This window comes from Littorina saxatilis, linkage group LG1 (genome assembly GCF_037325665.1).
Source record: "Littorina saxatilis isolate snail1 linkage group LG1, US_GU_Lsax_2.0, whole genome shotgun sequence".
NCBI classification, from domain to species: domain Eukaryota; kingdom Metazoa; phylum Mollusca; class Gastropoda; order Littorinimorpha; family Littorinidae; genus Littorina; species Littorina saxatilis.
In genome coordinates this window covers 45,500,677-45,520,340 of record NC_090245.1, presented here as the reverse complement: position 1 = coordinate 45,520,340, position 19,664 = coordinate 45,500,677, and the positions used below count along the sequence as shown (strand labels likewise).

Sequence of the window (19,664 nt, the reverse complement as noted above, 5' to 3'; positions counted from 1 at the left end):
TGACATAACGTGAAATAACAATTCCTATCTAGATGTACATATTTATAACCACACTTAATATAAGCTTAGCTTGTTGTGTGGCCACAAATGTTTATATCGAGTATATACATGCCACCCTGTATTTCATTAATAAAATCTTGTTTAAACCAGACATTGGTATGAGTAATAGCCTTTATTAAGTCGATCAGTGTTCATGTCGTGAAAAGAGGTAGTTCATGTACTTGATGACTGTGCGATCCTTGACTTGTGAAGATGACGGCAGTATGCTGATCATGCTGGCCTTCCTGCTGAAGCAACACAAGGTCTGGAAAAACTGTGAGCTGCGCATCTTCACTGTGGCTCGTATCCTTTTCTGACAACCGGTCACGTGCATGTGCAGGGTCTGTGTATATGTGTATATGCATTTGGTTCCATTTTGTTTGAAGTTTATTATGCCTACTGCTTGATATGTGCAGTTCTGAAGGCTTCAGTTCATGTGTGTGTGTGTGTTTGTGTGTGTGTGTGTGTGCATGGTGTGTGAGCATACGCGCATATGTACGCGTATGCTTATGCGGTTTTCATTTATACGGCTAGGTATATTTGCAGTGGTGAACATAATATCTGCAAGATGACACATGTTTTATGCCGTAACATTGCACAGCCTTGTACACCATTGCAATGATTGTATCATGTGTAGACTGTCAGTGCATTACGAATGTTTGCACAGGGTGCTACACAGCAGTATAAGTTTGTGTTTTGAAAGCGACCATTATCATGCTGTCTCTAGTTTTTGTGTCTGTTTTCCTCTGTCTTTGTTTCTCCTTTGTTTATTTTCTTTGTTCCTTTGTTTGGTAATTTATTGCTCTGAGTCTGTGTGCTTTATTTGAGTCCAAACATGTCTTTGTCCGTGTGCGTGCACATGGGTGCGTTCGGGGTTTTGCCAACACATGTGTTTGTTTGTGTGTGTGTGTGTGTGTGTGTGTGTGTGTGTGTGTGTGTGTGTGTGTGTGTGTGTGTGTTACACAGCAGTAGAAGTGTGTGTGTTGAAAGCGACCATTATCATACTTTGGCTGCCATGTTTGTGTATGTAAGTGACCATTATGATGGTGTGGCCACCTTGACCTGAGCAGAAATGAAGGACAACAGCGTGAAGATAAAGAAAGACCTGCAGCAGTACATGTACAACCTGCGTATCCCCGCCACTGTGGAGGTGGTGGAAATGGTCAGTTCTCTTGGAGTTTCATTTTTTAGTCCAAAGTGCCAGCCAGGGCTAGATCTGATCGAGGGGTTTTTTTTGGACCCGACCCCCGCTCATCATACCCGGCAAATGTCCCGTTTTTGTAAAGGATAAATCCAAAATAACCCTTGGTAATGCTAAATTTCAACAAATTTTTTGGGACCTTAATTGCACTCCATGACCATGACTCCATGAGCCTGGCCAGCTCCTGTACCCCTACCTTATTTTGGAAGCCCTAATCCGTCTCATACACTAGGCCCAGCCCTACCAGCCTTTTCTGTATAAGTGGCATGGTGTTGGCATTTTCATTTTGGCCAGGTGGTGGTTTTGGAGAGGTGGTCAGCGAGACTGATTCAACTGCTGAATTGTTCTCTCAGAAGAAAAAAAAAAGCCAGTCTGAGCCATCAGTTATTATATGTGTTTGAAAAGGCGAGTTTTGTGATGGTAAATTAACACCTACTGCAAGTGTGTTCAACCTGCCAGAGTTACTGATTTTTTGACTATGTTCTTTATCACTTTCAGGAAGACAAGGACATCTCAGCCTACATCTACGAGCGAACTCTGAAGATGGAAGAGAGAACAAAGCTCTTGTCTGGCATGAAAATGAAAAGGAAAGAGGTAAACATACTTCCTTGCCCTAACGTTTCCCCGTTTTTCCTGCCCCCCTTCTGTTATTTATATAGTCTGAAATGTCTTACAGTAGAAGCTTAAGTTGAGAACAAAAACTTTCAGAAACAGTATTTATGCTGATATATGGTATTTTGTGCTCCCTTTGTATCAACTTTTAACATTATACAGGAAAGGAAAGTTTTATGTGCTCTCCTTATATCTACTTTTAGAATGCACTTATTTTAGCAGTAATATTGATGATATAATAACGATTTGGGGGGGAATGTTATCAATATGGAAAAGCGTAGACTTATGAGCATGAAGCAAAGACATTTAGTGCGATAGATGAATACTTCCTGCTGAAATTACGGACTATGAAGGCATGCATTTACGGTACTCGTAGATTCACAAGTGTTCCCACCAAAATATGTCTGCATATTGTCATTTTGTAACATCAGAGCATGCGAGTGGTGGACACAGTAGTTGACCGAGCTCACCGAGCTGACAAGGAAAGTAAGCAAGCCAAGGAGAGTGAAAGGCCAAAAGAACAGGAAAAACAGGAGGAACGGAAAGAAAGCCTTAACACGACGGACGGCGTCTCACTAGCCCCCAGCCAGGCGCCGCCAGAAGTCCAGCCTTACAACCTTGAAGAGGTGAGGAGTCGCTGCCTGTATTCCTTACTTATTAGTTCCATCCTCACAGGTTATTTTGAAACCATTCTAACATGATAGGACATGGCCATTAGATGAAATACACCGGATCAGGAGGATATTTGATACAATGGTACCTGCGATAAACACTTTTGGGACCAGCAAAAAATGCCCCTACATGGCAGGTGACCTGTCACGACAGGTATATTTTGGTAGAGATAATAGACAAACGGACAACAGAAGGTGTCCTTTTAAGGGAGGTGTCTGCTTATTGGAGGGGCCACACATCGCAGGTATGTACCACTGTAGTGATGCTTAAGTGGCCACTAACGGGGTGAGCTGTTAATGTTTGTTGAATGGCAACAACAAGAACATTGACTGATTGAGAAGGTTGAGCAATACACACCATCCATTTTGTTGTGGATGATGTGAACGAGTTGAGTAAAAGACACTATATGCCTTGAATGGGAAAAAATGCAAGATGTACGGTTCACATGGCGCAGTGTAAAGCTTAGTGTTGGCATGTTTGTTACACAATTTCATTTCGGAAGAATTTGAGCTATGCTTTTGTAAATGAATTATTTTGAGATTTGATGTGAATGAGTGTCAGCAAAAATTCAGCTATGCATCTGCCATCGTTTATGTTACCTGACAATCCCACAATGCAATGCGAGTATGCATATACCTGATGACTAGTCTAGCTACCAGTGCGAAACAGTCTTTTTATCTTAAGAAATTTACACCAAGAATGTGTACTTAGAGATTTAAAGGCACAGTAAGCCTCCCGTAAACCATCACAGATACGGTCAGGCTTTTACACACAGTACAAACACCCTTTCATTTAAACACTCACCGATTGAGAACATCCTAGGTGCCCTCCGTAAAGAGCGAACAATTTTCAAAGAATTTATTTTTGCGTGGTTTATCTTACCCCTGAGCCATCGTGAACCCGTGTGATCCAGTTTCCCTTTTTCACAATGTAGTCGTCAGTTAGCCTTATTTGAATGTGACTCGATGTGAGCTTATTTACAATAGCATGTTTTTATGCACGAAACAAACGGCTGTGGTTCACAAGAACTCTAGCGATGGCTTTTGACTGTTGAGAGGAACGGCGATATGCACTGACTGATAAACCGTCGTCTGCTAAGACCATTGCGTGACCCTGCTTCCGGGCTTTTCTTTTTTCAAACTTTCAAAACTTCGAATTGCACTGATCTTGTCTTGATGAAAAAAGAATTCTTTTATGATTAAAGAATGTTTGTGTAACAAGCTGTCAATTTATTATATAAATTTTAAAAGTTAGGTCTACCGTCTTGCGCAAAAACGCACCACGGTCCAAAAACATTCTGATAATTATCGATCCACGGCTATCGCCAGTTTACATCGATAGAATGAGACCCGAAGGGAAGTAACTCATTTTTGACCTGAGTTCAGGATGGGTCCAACAAGTGTTCGAGACAATCTGCAAAATTAATTCTTTAAAAATTGCTCGCTCTTTACGTAGGGCACCTAGGATGTTCCCGTTTGGTGAGTGTTCAAATGGAAGGGTGTTTGTATTGTGTGTAAAAGCCTGACAGTATCTGTGATGGTTTACGGGAGGCTTACTGTCCGGGAATATTCATAACAGCCGTCCAGCACCAAAACGAGGCGCCATTGTTGTTGAAGACCAAGTCCAAGAAAATAAATTCTTTGAAAATGTCTCACGCTCGACAGAAAGCAGCCAGGATGTTCCCGTTCGGTGAGCGTTCAAATGGAAGTATGCTTGTACTGTATGTAGACGCTCGGGGAGCTCTGTGATGGTTTACGGGAGGCTTACTGTGCCTTTAAGGAAATTATAACACACACTATTTTGTTCCATTTTGACCAGTTCCATGTGCTAGAAGTTGGCCTAGTCCCATATCTTGTGATTTCTGGGGTTAAGAGTGTGGTTCAAAATGTCTAACATAATTATAATACAGGGGAACCACCCTTTTAAGACCTCCAAAAAAGGAGGGAGTAAGAGAATGGGGCTAAGTTTACAGAGGTCATCAACAGAAAATCTGAGTAAACAGGGTCTTAGAAGGGAAGAAGTCTTCAATTGGGGGATCTTAAAGGGAGTTTCCACAGTGTAGCATAAAACACTGCAAGCTGGTAGTTTTGTGTTTGCAACAGGTTCAACTGATGATAGACCCACTGGAGCACCTAAGACGGCTGAGCATCCAGAAGCAGGAATCACCCGAGACGGAGGATGCGGTGCAGTACACCTTCACCCCTGTACAGGTAGGTACAATACCGAGTACTTTTAGTTTGATCTTAAAGGCACTGTGCTTCCAATGTACAAAATCATGTTCACTAGCTGCCACAAATCTATCTAGGGTTTCATATGGAGTAAGTTTTAAGGAACCTTTCACCTTTTACTATGATATGTCTTACATGTGAATAGTTCTTCCCTTACCTGAGTGATCAGACAATATCATTTGGTGTGTATATGCTTGGTACCATGGTTGTCTGGAGAGCGCCAATGACCTAGTACCTCCGTCTTCAGCTCTCCTGGTTTCCTCGTTATCCCAGTTTCCTTCTGGAAGACGATTGGCCGACCAGGGCTGACAGGCATCATCTGCCTGGGTTTGTTTCTCTGGGGTGTCCTTCCCCGTAGCTAGAGCTTTTATGGCTGCTCTTAACTGCCATGATGAGCCTGTCATAGAATTTTGTAGAATTAGTGGAGCCACCCTCTACCCCACCTTGTCCTATTAGGAACATCGCCAGTTGGTTCGGGACTACTTTTTAATTATTGGTAGCTTATTCGCAGCTAACCCCTATATCTAAGGGCTGTTCACTATCCACCACCTGTGACCCGCTGGGTAAGGGATGGTCACCCCGCTACTGAATTGGAGGTAGCCTGGCCCAAAGCTCACCTGAGTAATCAGTGAGTCTTAGTAATGAGCAGTGGCCGTCTGTCAGAGCAGTGTCCCAGTATCAATGGAGTCAACTTGGCTGCAACTGGGTAAAAAAAAGGAATTACCATGGTTCTTGTGTGATTTTTTTTCTCTCTCTCTCTCTTTTTAAAAAAAAATCTGGAGGGGCACTGCCCCTTGACCCAGCATGTCTATAGCCTTTTTTTTTGTGTGTCGAGATTTTCTATATTCTCACCTTTCATCCTTGCAGAACTATATTACATGGCGCCATTATTGGCATTGTGTCCTCTTCTTGTACATGACGTCAGGGATTGAAAAAGATGGTCAAGAATAGACATCTTGTTGTTGTCTTATATCTCATCAAGATTCCTGATCTGTGTTGATATGCAGTCGGGATCGGAAGCAAGGCCGCACATCAAGGACTTCTTCAAACAGGGAGAGTCAATATTGGAAGAAATATCTGAAGCAGTACCTGAAGCAGTACCTGAAGCAGTACCCGAAGCAGTACCTGAAGCAGTACCTGAAGCAGTACCCGAAGCAGTACCTCAACCAGTACCTCAACCAGTACCTCAACCAGTATCTGCCACGCCTGCCAAATCAAAGAAAACTCCCACAAAAGTGGAAAGTCTTAAGCCGAAGGATGTCACAAGGTATTGTATTGCCACTAGTCCTCAGTGCGACACTTCGCATACTTTAAGTCTGTCCTTTGTCAGTCACAGTGAGAAGTCCAGCAAGAACAAATTGTATGTGGGTCAGGTGTGTTTGAAATTGTTAGTATTTTCACACACTGAATTTTCAGCTACAGGCCTATATCATAACAACCACCCAAGGGACCAACCAAAAGTGGTTGTCAAAGACAGGTGGTCGTTATGGAAAGGTGAATTATATAGGAAAACTAGATGATTACCCGCTTCGCCGGGTACCGGCTTCGCCGGGAAGAAGTAGAGCCGAATACCAGGCTGCGCCTGGGACCCGGAAAAGCCGGGTGTACGCCGGCTTCGCTGGCGCACGAAGGAAAGGAGATAAACGCGCAAAACACTGGAGACCTTCTAAAAATAGTAACGTGCAGTGACCTTCTAAAAATAGTAACGGAATGGGAATATCCGCGCGCCATACGAAGGAAGGGAGGTAAACGCTGAAAACACTGGAGAAGATAAGGAAGAGTTACTGATAGTGGATCCAGACAAAAAAAACAAAATCGCCGTCGACTTTGTTATTACTTACAAATTTTCAGCCTTTTTTACAATTTTTAATTCCCATGCCTGGGTCACTTTCCCTGTCATGTTCTGTTATCAAAGATGGCATCAGCTGAAATTTCTAGTTCTTCTACCAGTTGAAATCTGAAAATATACTGGAAATGCAGTGTTGACCTGGACCAAATGACCAGGTTCTTTTTCTGTTCCGGATTTTAGTTCTCACATAAACTTAATTGCTGCATTGATGTACAACCTTTGGCATGCAGTCGTAAGCCAGCATCTAGTTTCTGATGTGGCCAACTTGCGCACAACTCAGCTTTGACGTTTCGTTTCGTTAATTCTCTTCACTCCAGTTGGAGAAAACGGCTCCAACAGTTCTTAAGTTCTGAAAGGTTAATGAAAAAGTGGGAGACAGGTAAATGAAAGTGAAAAACATGTATGTATGATTTTCACAGTTAGACTCACAGACACACACTGATATGCACAGACACACAGACATGCATGAATACGTTACATACACACACACACACACACACACACACACACACACACACACACACACACACACACACACACACACACACACACACACACACACACACACACACACACACTTTCCCCTCCCTCCCCCCTCTCCCCCCCCCCCCCCCCCCCCCCATTCTGATCAGTCATCGCTCAACGGCTATCGCCAGTTATCTCTCTGACAGGACGCTACAGTCCTATGCGAATCTATCAAAATAAGAATACAGAGTTATCTCCCATATGTTTTTCGCGAGCACTGATCTAAATTTGAGATCGGTGTTCGCGAGACGAAAATGATTGCAGATTGGCCGACTTCGACAGTGATCTCCGTTCTGTTCTTCACAGTTATGATAAAGACATCGTTCTAAGGTCAAAACAAGTCGACATTTTGGGACTGCTGCCGGAAGGAGACCGTAATATATGGTTTCATCACTGTCAACTGGTTACAGAAAAAATCGTCTGCTCCATTGAGCGCCGAAACCAAACAGTGATTATCACGTGACACTTTTGCCATATTTAGAGTTGTTTGCACAGTAAATACAGCCGCGAAATATAGCTCGCTTGAAACTGTCTTACGTATCAATTCCTTTGTAATTTAAAAATTACAAAACACCATGAAAAATCAGTATCGACGATCTCGAATCTGCTTATATCAATAATACATTACAAAAAGCTCTAAAAATGTAACAAAATCGGTTTCCTTGCCAGACAAGGAAACTCAAGGCACACACACACACACTTGCACCCCCCCCCCCCCTTCTCCTCAGGGAGAGAATGAGCCGAACTCATTTTGACCTAAGGTCAGCTCCCCCCCCCCCCCCCCCCCCCCCGCCCCATTTGATGACATGGGTCCAGAAAATGAAAGGTGTAAGAAAAGGAGAGAAAACAGCAATTATAAAACAATGAAGTACAAAGCAAATCTTGATGGTGTAGTTCTCTGTTTCTTCTCTAGCCTTGCTCCTCTTTCACTCATTTCTTTTCTCTGCACTACTTTATACTTCCTGTATGATCTAATAATGTGTTGTCAGTTATTGCAACAGTTGTTTTCTTTCTTTATGATCTTTATGTTGTAAGTCATTAAAAACGTTTTTTCTTTCTGTATTTGTGCCTGACCCTGAAGCCTGTAAGTCTTTTGATATGGTGTTTACAGCTTTATTTGTCTTTTTTGAAAACTTTTAATTTTGTAACACATTTTATTTTTTTATTTTTACTTTAGTTCAACAAGCTTTCTGATATGCCAATGCTGGATTATTTTATCCTAAGGTTAACTTATTTATAGTATACAATTTTAGCTTATTTGGATAATAAGAGAGTCTTTGAAACAATCAATGATTGTAGACCAGTTAGCAAAACTGTTCTGTTTTCGTTCATGCCTGAAACACTTCAATTATTATAAAGCTGAGGCATTCAAAGGCGAACACCCCTCCTAGCTATCACCGGCCCCTTTCCCTGCAAAAAGAACCTAGCTACTACAAAAATGGAAAATCAATATCGCATTGAAGATGATTTTCTTGCATGGCGTTTTTGTCCGGGATATGATAAGCATTGAACATTACCGTATTTGACGGATTACAAGATGCACCGTTTTATAAGCCGCACCCCCGACTTTTAACAAAAAAATTGGGACGAGCCACGTATAGGCCGCGTCACTATATTAGCCGCCGTCGAAAAAAATATAATCAGATCGTGTCAATCAATCAAAACAAGGCAAACGAAAGTACGGTATTTGGCGAAATCGGCTCCGAGAATAAACAAGTGAAACAAAGAAGAAAAGTGAAAAAGTTTGAAGAAAAATATCACACACACAATTTGTAACCAACACACACATGTAGTCCCGCCCGGAATAAGCTTTTTTGGGATGATTTACGACTTTTGCGCACATTTCGAGCAGACGAAAACACAACATGGCGGCTCTCGCTCCTCCAACTATCGCGAGACACAAAAAAACGATATCTCGCGCGCGCGAGATCCTGATACATCCGGTGTTTCTCTGTGCGCTATCTTGTCACGACGACTTGTTGACAAACGAAAATTTGCGAAAGAAAGACAAAAGCGCCAAGTCTTGAGTAGAGAGCTAATAAAGTACCGGTAATCGCTAATCGAGCGAAATGAAAATCCGCGGCGACTTCCATTAGGTGAATGCTATTCAAGTTTAGGTAACGTTTTAGCCGCATCTTTTTATGAGCCGCAATGCGATTTTTTTTTTTTTTAAAGTCGCGGCTTGTAGTCCGTCAAATACGGTATAGGATATTGAGACTTGTGTTTATAATCCAAAAACAGATAGACTGCTAACGTTCCAAAATTCAGCATAAACAAACAAGATTGGTAGGTAAATGGAACGTCTGTTATTGACAAAACAAAACGTTATATTTACAAGTACGTCGAGCCAAAGGTCTTTGAAGTAGACCAACAGACAAACACTTAGGAAACAGATAAAGAACTTATCTCAAGATCATGTGGCTCGCTTGAAAAATGCCAGCGAGGTAAAGATCAATGAGAGAAAATGAAAAAAGTTCTATGCGCTTTGAATGTAAACTGATTGTTGTGCTTATTTGCATATGTTTTTATTCTGCTTTTGCCTTTTTACCCTTTGCACGGTCATTTTTATTTTTGGTGTCCCTATTCATTTTTCCTAGCTATCCCCAAATTTCGGGGTTATTCCATCACTAATACCTGTCAAACCTAGCTTAACGGGAACACAGCAGTGCTCTTGCTGTCCGCTTCTAAAACTGAGCGCATTTAGAGCCTTCTTGCATGCATGTAGCCAAGCTGTAATTCTGTTGTGAAACATACTTATGTACCTAGTAACCACCTTGACCTGTTTCAAGGATGCTGTAAGGCGCGTTCGTGAGACTTCAATAAAATATGACATCTTTCCCGAAAGAGATGACCACAGAGTATCTTGTGCTTGTGACATACTCCCATTTACACAGCAGTGGCAGAAAGTGTTCAGAAGACATGACTGGAAAGAAAAGTAGGTCGTAGACAGCATGACACATTGATCTGAGAGGATGTGCAATTCTTATGACGATTTCCTAGGCAGCAGATATCTTTCTAGTAGAAATAGCTGGTGACCCGAGAGGTGTCCCATCATAACACATGGCTTGATTGCTCCCAACCAAAATGTCATCCCCAGCTCCCGCTGAAATGGTGGTGATGTAGGCAGCGTACTAGTGAGTGTGGCTATTAAGGCAGATTGTGTGGGATAGCGTGATGAGAAATTGTCCAGTGTACACCTTGCTTAAGGGCTACGCCAGCGGTTGATGAGGAAGGTTGCGAACTGTACGAGTTCACCTTCGTCAAGAGGAAGCCAAACGAGTTGCAAACCGAAGAGGACAATCAGGATGATGAGGATGAAATCACAAGAGAGACGCACATGATATCCCACGCGTAAGTGCCAAGGCCATCTGACTTGACTGTGTGCTATGATGTAGTGAGCAACGTGTGAGGCCAAAGCTGATAATTGTGCTGTGCTGTGATGTCTTATGGCCATGTGACGCAAAGTTGTTGGTGTGCTGTGGATTGTGTTGACTGACCTGAACATATATCTGCTGCTATGGCGACAAATGACCCCGATGTCCGATGTGTTGACGATGATGATGATGATGATGGAGTGATAACACTTCCTTGTCATATTTTTAGCATTTTAGACTGACGGAAAAAACGAGCATATTTGAACAGAAGCATGCTATGTATACAAGCAGGAGAAAAGTTGGAATTTCTGAACAAAAGCATGCTTTTGAAAACTATCAGAAAGGAGTTATTATATTACATTCCAGCTGAGAGTAGATGAGATGTGTAGTGTAAAAGCAGTGCACGGTGCACTGTGTTCAGTATAGCAAGGCTGCTGTGGTTCCTGACCCTCCCTTTCTTAGTTATACTCAGAATGACAATCTTAGTGAACAGACAGAACAACAATCTTTTGTGAACATGTACAGAACGACTATGTCAGTGAACACAGAACAACAATCTTAGGGAACACAAAAAGACAATCTTAGTGAACACAGAATGACAATCTTAGTGAACACAGAATGACAATCTTAGTGAACACAGACCAACAATCTTAGTGAACGCAGACCGAAAATCATAGTGAACACAGAACGACAATCTTCAGTGAACACATAACGACAATCTTAGCAAACACAGAATGACAGCCTTAGGGAACACCAACAATCTTTGCAAACACAGAATGACCATCTTAGAGAACACGCTAGAACGACAATCTTAGTGAACACAGACCTAAAATCTTCAGTGAACACAGACTGACAATCTTCAGTGAACACAGAATTACAATCTTAATAAATGCATGAAGACCTACAATTTTAGTGAACACAGAGTGAAACGCTTTGTGAACACAGAACAGCTCGTTGTCATGGTAGTACAGGTATATATATAATTATGTTCATCAATCCTTGAGAATGTGCCAGCAGGAGTTCAAACACTTTCAAAATATTTAACAGTGTATTTTAGCATCTTACTTTTGCAGACTTGAGGTCACCTTGAAACTGCCAACAGGTATACAAGCTGTTGAAGACACTATAACTTGTGGTAAACTGCCAAGCATTTACTTACTAACCAGTCACAAAAGATGTTCTTGCTGAACACATTTGATTGTACACACTCCTTTTTTGGATTAGCAGTTCTGCAAAGTTTGGGGGCATATACTAACAGAGCTAACATGAATAATACAAAAAGTATCATTTATTTATTCATTGTTATATTTATCTATGGTAGTCTGCAGCACCTGTATAGTAGAATTCATTCATAACCAGTTTAGCAGCGCATACTAACTGTGGCTTCACACTAACTCCCTGCACTGTGAGTATTAGATTGCTTTAGGGGACAGCTGTTTAACAGAAGTTTTCTATATATGAACATAGAAATATAAAAATTAAAATGCATACTTTGTTTGAAAGAACACATTTCACAAATGTAGTAAGATAGTACGTTCCAGACAGTTGTGTAGAACTGCTAAAAAGAACCAGCTTTGAACAAGAGTTGGGTTCTGTTGAGGAATGGGTTGCGGAAGGTTCCAGAATAGTTGAAACCACAAGTATTGTGTAATGCACAACATAGTAAAATACTTTACTTTTGATCATTTTTTTTATATTTAGGCTCACCTAGTCTAGCTAGTCTTTTCACAAGCTGAATTGAAGTCTTAGTTGGACATTTTTTCGAGCTTATTAAAATCAAGAAGAGTAATTAAGAGAATAAAATGAATGATAATCTAATATGAAAATGTCAACCTTAATTGTCCTTCAGTTTAGTATTTCTGTTTCCATGTACCCTATACATTGTTTATGCTATTGTGTTAGACATGCAGTTTCAAGTCACATTAGATACATTTACTTTACTTATTTATTTAGCTGTGTTTTAAGAAGCTTTTTCCTCCTCTCACAGCACGATCTGCATGTGATCTGTCACTCTCCCAGCCTTTGTTCCTTGTGTTTTCTGTCTTTTTTGTACCTTTTTGTTCTGCACTAATTCTTCTTCCTATATCCTCATCTCCCCTCAAACCTTTCTCATCTTCTCTCAGAGCTTTGTTCTGCTCTTCTCTCTTTCACCCTCTCTCGCAGGTAATTCATTCACAATTTAGTGCTAACATACTTTGTGTTCTGGTCTTCATTTCGTTGTCCTGGACCTTGCGTACAATAACAGGCAACGAATGAACATGCGCAAGATGCACACGGCGGTGCGGCTTAACGAACTGCTGAAGGAAAAGTCGACCAACACACAGCTGATCATCCTCAACCTGCCTTGTGTCCCCGACAACCCAGACAGTCAAGCTAACTGTATCCTTTTGCTCTTCATTGTTGACTTATTTAAAAAAAAAAGTGGACTTAACAGATTAGTTATTGAGTCTTAGTGATGAAGAGTGCCCATCCATATTGAGATGACCATGGATGTTTTTGAAGCTAGAGCTTTGAAACTTTGCACACCGCTAGGGTTTGAGGATCTCCCAATATGACTGAAGTCCAATGGATTTTTGTGGAGCTTCAAGGTTACAGAGGCAAGGCTTCCCATGGACTTGACTTAAAGTACCCAAATAGAAAGAACTCTCGCCGAGACTACAGGGTAATAGACTTCCATGTAGGCTTTTGACGTAATTAGTTCACGTGAGCTTGATCGATGGGCTTTCCTGCCAGTTTGCAGTTTGTGACTCGATCCTTGCATGAAAGTCAATAAAACTTGGTATTTTTTTAAAACGGGAAGCTGCCTAACGACTGAAAGCCCAAGGGGCTCCGTGCACCTTGATGTGACAAGGTCAGTAATTCTAAACGTTGAATGTTATGTTTTTATAAACAGTTTCCTTTTTAAAGAGCTGGATTAATGTGTGCCACTTCATACTAATATCATGTTTTAATAGTCGAACACCTCGTTGAATTAATGTCTGAATTCAAGTATGTAATTCGATTTTAAGAAGAACCCGGCAGAGCTGACTTTGGCGGCCTTTGCTGTCATACGATTTTTCTTTTGGCCAGCTGTCTTTTCAGTTGTATCTGTTTAAATTACATATCAGTTACATATTCACTTTTTTCAGAGCTGTTCAATTATAAGCCCAGCCGCAATGAGTATCAGTCATACAGTTGTACACAATGTATTAACTAAGCAGGCAGGCACAGATTTGTTTATGTTTTGTGCATACATCAAGTATGACAGAGTCAACTTTGTGTGCAGACTCTCTTCGGTGTCCGAACCACCCCCCGTGTATACTACATTGGGTGTGCACGTTAAAGATCCCACGATTGACAAAAGGGTCTTTCCTGGCAAAATTGCTTAGGCACAGTTAATAATTGTCTACCATACCCGTGTGACTTGGAATAAGGCCGTGAAAGGTAAATATGCGCCGACATGGCTGCAATCTACTGGCCGTATAAATGCCGTATAAAATTTCATCTCACACGGCATCACTGCAGAGCGCCTAGAACTGTACCCACGGAATATGCGCGATATAAGCTTCATTGATTGATTGATTGATACATTATGGTCCTTGACAGGCTGACCAGACATGAACTTTCTGGAGGTTCTCAACGAGGGCTTGGACCGTGTGCTCATGATTCGTGGCACAGGGCGAGAAGTGATCACCATATACAATTAACACACCTGTATATTTATAATCCGCTTTCATTCCTCTGTCTTCACATTTACCTATTCAACTTACAGTGTGTTGAACCTATATCTATAGTTTTGGAGAAGAGTGTTTTGAACTCCGATTCATCACATCTACAATTGCTGCTGCCCTTAAAAAAATTGGGCTGTAGATCTGTTGAATCCTGTATGCAGATTCACATATGTTTGTTTTGGATCCTCGTATTAACTTAACGGTCCCAGTGGATAAGACGCGGGCCTCCCAAGCAGAAGGTCGTGGGTTCGAATCCCGGCTGCGCCCAGTGGGTTAAGGGTGGAGATTTGTCCGATCTCCCAGGTCAACCTATGTGCGGACCTGCTAGTGCCTTATCCCCCTTCGTGTGTACACGCAAGCACAAGACCAAGTGCGCATGGAAAAGATCCTGTAATCCATGTCAGAGTTCGATGGGTTATAGAAACATGAAAATACCCAAGCATGCATCCCCCGAAAGTGGCGTATGGCTGCCTAAATGACAATGTAAAAACGTCCATACCCGTTAAAACCGTGGGAGTTTAAGCCCATGAACGAAGAAGAAGGAAAAAGATCATATCATAAACAAAAGTATTATTTCTTTGCATTGAATATCGGCACATGTTCATATCCTGGATTTGTTATCCGCCTACAAAAATTTCACATTTAAAAACGTTTACATTTATGTGAGAATCTCCACATCAAAGTGTGCAAACTGTTGCACTTCAGAGCCAGTAAGAATATAGTGAAGAGGGTTATCACTTTTTGAGCTCTCAACATATTCCTCCACCCCAAAAAAAACAAAATCCATAAGTTACGGTTTGAGTAGAAGACTAATTTTACATGGTCATAAATCTTACTACATGTACTGTATTATTTTTACTACTTATGCCATCATGCTGCCCTAAATGCCAACCCGCATAACGGCAGTAAGTAAGTTATGCCATCATATTCAAGATTTTTTAGCCTGTATCACTCTGGACAAATATCAATGTTTCAGTATTTTTGTTTGTACCAAACACAATGTTAAATAATATTTGTATGTACACCTGTGCATTCTCACGTGGTATACTCATATGAATCTCAATCCTGTTGATTTTGAAAATGATACGTGATTTTACATATTTTGAAATGCTTTTTTCATCTGTACTGTTTTGTTATGTTTGCCCTGATTTGCACAGAAAGTGCAATGCAACTTTTGATTTGTAAGTATTAGAGCAAACTTTTGACATTATTTTGAAAGTTGAAGTGATATTGTCTGCTGATAGAGGTTTTTCTTTGATTCCAACCAAACGGCAGTGTAATTTTGCTAAATATGGCAGATGATAGCATTGTTGTTTTAGGAGGCTTCCTGTTTTTGAACATTGGGATCCTTTCATAGCTTGAGTAAAGAAAGGCCTTTACAGTCAGGAAGAATTAAGTGCCCATGAAAATACTTTGAATATTTCTACAAAAATTAAATATAAATAAGTTTGGAACTAGGTGTTCTAAACAGAGTGTCTTAGAGCTAAATATAATTATAGTGTTTGGTCACCCTTTCCTATCCCTGCATGATCATCTTCCCCCATCGGTGCATACAGGTGTAACTTCTTGGCGCCTTGTTGTGAGAGAGACAGAAGACCGAGTTTGTTCCTTTGCCCCACCGGGTTATCGACTACACACGGAAGACATCGTGGGGCTGTGCGGACCCATGCTTCTCAAAGAAGGAAAAATATGCATCCCCTTCCGTAGACGCCGTGGTTAAATTTCCGCGAGAAGTAATTAAATTAAATTATTAATTTAATTATTACCGTGCGGACTAAAGCTCAAAAAAGAAAAAACGTGAATACCCTTCTGTAGATGTCGTGGGGCCGTGTGGACCCACATTGTTATGTATTAATTTCGCTCCACGCGACTTGCTTTTAACTCCAAAATTAAACAGATCGTAGAAAATGATGTTTAGAGCCAATACCTGAAGGTTTGTGACTTCTCTCCCTAGTTTTTATGTAAGTTACTTCAGTTTGAGAAACATGGGTCCGCACGGCCCCACGATGTCTTCCGTGTGTAGTCTAAATTTGACCTTTGGTTTTTTCATTACTTCTCACTGAAATTTAAGGATCTTTTAGGACATAAGAGCTTTTCAGGTGTCTGAGGCATTCTTAAAAGCTCATTAAAAAATTCCAACTGGTTTAAGAGATATTTGCAATTAAACACCCTTCTGGGTCCACACGGACCCACGACGACCAGCGAAGGTTAATGAAACATCCTGTGGACACTTTGAGATCAGAGCTTTTGCATTTAGATTGTTGTGAAATTGTTATGTTGCACAAAATGTGTCCACTACATATATTGCACGTGTATCATTTCCATTTTGTTCCCTTTTTGGGTGTGTTTAAAGTTTACCTCGTTGTGCCTCATTTTAGGCTAAGCCTAAAACCTTTATCCTTATGTAATAAAGTTCTGAGTTCTAAAGTTCATTAGAATGACATATCACACATGTCAAATGCAAAACATGACAATAGGAAAACATATCAGCTGGAAAACACTGCAGCATAGCAGTATACACACGTGTATTACTCACAACACAGCATGTAACATGCAAAACAAACAAGATAATCTCTTACTTACCCACTAATGCATACAACTTGCATACAGACATCAAATATACCCTCACAAATAATGTCAACATGTCGGATATATATACATAAATCTTGCATGTCCTTATGATTTCTTAACATTTGTATGCATGAGAAAACATCACTGTCATATACATATGCTAAATGTTTATGTGTTTTGATTTTGTTTGCATTTGTGTACCAGAATTTATTTTATGTCAACATTCTGATATTGCTCTTGGATATATATGAGTTGTGAAAATCTATGGGAATGAGCAAAATTAAAAAGGGAAGCATTAGGTAAACATCCTGCTAGTTATTTGATCAGAAGTGTAGCGTCTGCACGTTTGATGTACGGGATTATTGAGTCGTACCGTCTGTATATCCTGATGCTTTCTTTATATCTCTAGCAGAATCAAAATGCCCCTTAAGGCTGCTTCTCCTAGGGTGTTAGATTTGCAGTAATTTCCGGGCTGATACTTCAGTAAAGTTGAAATATCGCTTCATTTTTTTCTCAATTTTGTTTGTTAATGGTCCCCCCTACTGCTTTAAGTAGAAGCCTTACGCATGTGCCATTTGGAATCCAAGTTTCAGAGTTCTAGCATAATCTTGCCACATCAAAGCATTACAATTTATGTAGTGCAGAATATGTCAATATTTAATTCCAAAGGTCATGTTGGTTTCAACAGAATGTACAAGGTAGAATCTCTTAACACAATACATGTGTAGCCAAATGTTATTCCTTGGATTCAAGTCTGAGATTTTTTTTGTTTTCATTTTGCAAAGCTCTTTTGTTTTGTCCGTGTGTGATATATATATGATATTTTCAAGTGGCCGAGTCACCTGAAAGATCATAGCCTTTGAGGTGCCATATTTGTGATAAATAGTTTTCGTTCAATTTGTTTGTGTATACAGTATTTGGCGAAATAGAGAATGTGGATTTGTTTTAAATTTTACAGTCCCTTTTTGGAAAATTCTTCTGTGCTTTAAATTTATTTTTAAAAACAACGTCCAGATACACAGAGAAATCGCTTTGTTTGAATCTCTCAAATGTTTTCACGTTAATCTGACTTATAACTTGGAAGGGGGAAAACCTTCAAATGGTTTGTGTTTTCAGATTGTTTCCCCCAATGGAAATGTGTGGCTTATTTATGTGTGTACCTCCGAAACACCACTTTTATGGCAAATATTTTGTCAGGGTTTTGTTTGAAATGTTGTGATGTTTTGATAGATATATCTGGGAGATGGCAAAGAGCATAACATATTGGTTATATTGAAACATTTAGTGTATTCTACAAATTAATGATAGATGTACATACTTTATGTCTTTAGTCTTAATTCATATTAACTAGAAATGTTTAAAGGAATACAACGTTACTTAGAGTGTGAAACAAAAATGTAAATAAAAAGTAGCTCAAACAAAGCCAAAGTGAATGTAGCTCAAACTATTTTTTTCAAAATATTGGCGTAAAAATTATTTTTCAGCAATTGCCAGCTTGATGCAATTTTTACATTTTGTAATGGATTGAAACTCAAAGAAAAACGCCAACTTTGATTTCGAGACAAGTACAGCATACTCGGCAAGAAATTAAAAAAGTGATCACTTTTACATTGTTATTTCTCAAAATGGGATGCCAGACGATTTATTTGGGATTTTTCTATTTTCTTGGGAAATTAGTAAAGGAGGTAGTGATGCTGTGATCTATTTATTTGTACAAACACTAAACTAAGTGATAGACGTTGTGAAATTTCTTTTTGTTTGACTTTGTGGATGAAATCATTCTTAGGCGTGTTAGTTGTTGAAAAATGATGGACACAGCAGCAAATCTTCACATTTATCACATATAAGACTATAAAAGGATATGTAGGTTTGTGTGAAAACGAATAAATTTGACAAAACGTGTTTGTGTATATGTTTGTATTAGTTTGTGTGTGCGCGAGTGTGTGTTTGTCTGTGTGTGTTCATCAATTATACACAAAAAGCTGTGTGCAGTATCACTGTTTCAAAGTCAACCTTGCTAAGATGACCACTGCCAGCTTCACACAAGGATCAAAATCCCATCTGTTGGTGTCAGTCCATGTGATTTTTATTTTTTTGTGGTGCACTTCATAAACAATTTGACATCAAAGGACAAAGAGAACGAAATATGTATTTATTATAGGTCACAACACTACTTTGTATGAAAGGATCATGCTTAGGTCCTATACCTTAAAAAGAAAAAAAGATCAACGTTCACAAAAGCGTCTGAAAAAGGAATGACTATGAAGGAAATACAAAAATGAAATATCTATAATTATCCCATCATGCAGTGGTTTGTGTGAAATAACCTGAATGAGATCGATGTCCATACAATTGTGTAAAAAGTACTGTGTTATCTATCAAAGAACCAAAATAATACCAATGTATAATATATCACAGCAGTTGTTGACATAAAACAACAATGCGTCATCCTTTGGGCAACGCGGGAACTAAACTTCGTCTATTACGATGTATGATCAAACCGCGATTATACAAGTTTCAGGTCACTGATCATAAAAAGCAATATATCATTTGAAAGGCCAACCCTACAGATCTCTGATTTAACTGGTATACCTCTAAGAGATGATGTCATCAGGTTACTACGTCATACATTACGAGATTTTAAAATACGTCACTTTTGGGTTGTGCTTCAAAACGGTGTCTTTTGTCAAGCGCCATGAAAATCTTCACTTCTTTGAAAGAGTGTAGCTGGATGATGGTACAAATAAAATGTCTACAAAGCTGAAGAACGTTACATGAATCAAAGTTGTTTCCTATTCTACAATGTGACCAAAGAAAAGGGAAATCGGAACTGGATAAAAGGGGAATAACTCTAACAAGCCAAAAACAGTTCTGAAGAGCGCT

At 40.0% G+C, this 19,664-nt stretch overlaps 2 protein-coding genes across 2 annotated transcripts in view; one reads left to right on the top strand and one right to left on the bottom strand.

Annotated features, from left to right (window-relative positions):
- The window catches only part of LOC138976027 (solute carrier family 12 member 5-like), a 74,600-nt gene extending 55,917 nt beyond the window's left edge, over positions 1 to 18,683 (top strand). Inside the window, exons 18-26 of the mRNA XM_070348858.1 lie at positions 255 to 342; positions 1,110 to 1,201; positions 1,739 to 1,834; positions 2,284 to 2,478; positions 4,627 to 4,734; positions 5,760 to 6,019; positions 10,334 to 10,477; positions 12,746 to 12,879; positions 14,095 to 18,683. Coding sequence (XP_070204959.1) covers positions 255 to 342; positions 1,110 to 1,201; positions 1,739 to 1,834; positions 2,284 to 2,478; positions 4,627 to 4,734; positions 5,760 to 6,019; positions 10,334 to 10,477; positions 12,746 to 12,879; positions 14,095 to 14,186 — 1,209 coding nt within the window. The 3' untranslated portion in view covers positions 14,187 to 18,683. The remainder of the gene's footprint in view (positions 1 to 254; positions 343 to 1,109; positions 1,202 to 1,738; positions 1,835 to 2,283; positions 2,479 to 4,626; positions 4,735 to 5,759; positions 6,020 to 10,333; positions 10,478 to 12,745; positions 12,880 to 14,094) is intronic.
- LOC138971102 (uncharacterized) overlaps positions 1 to 19,664 on the bottom strand; it is a 41,273-nt gene that overhangs the window by 8,651 nt on the left and 12,958 nt on the right. The gene's annotated exons all lie outside the window — the stretch shown is intronic.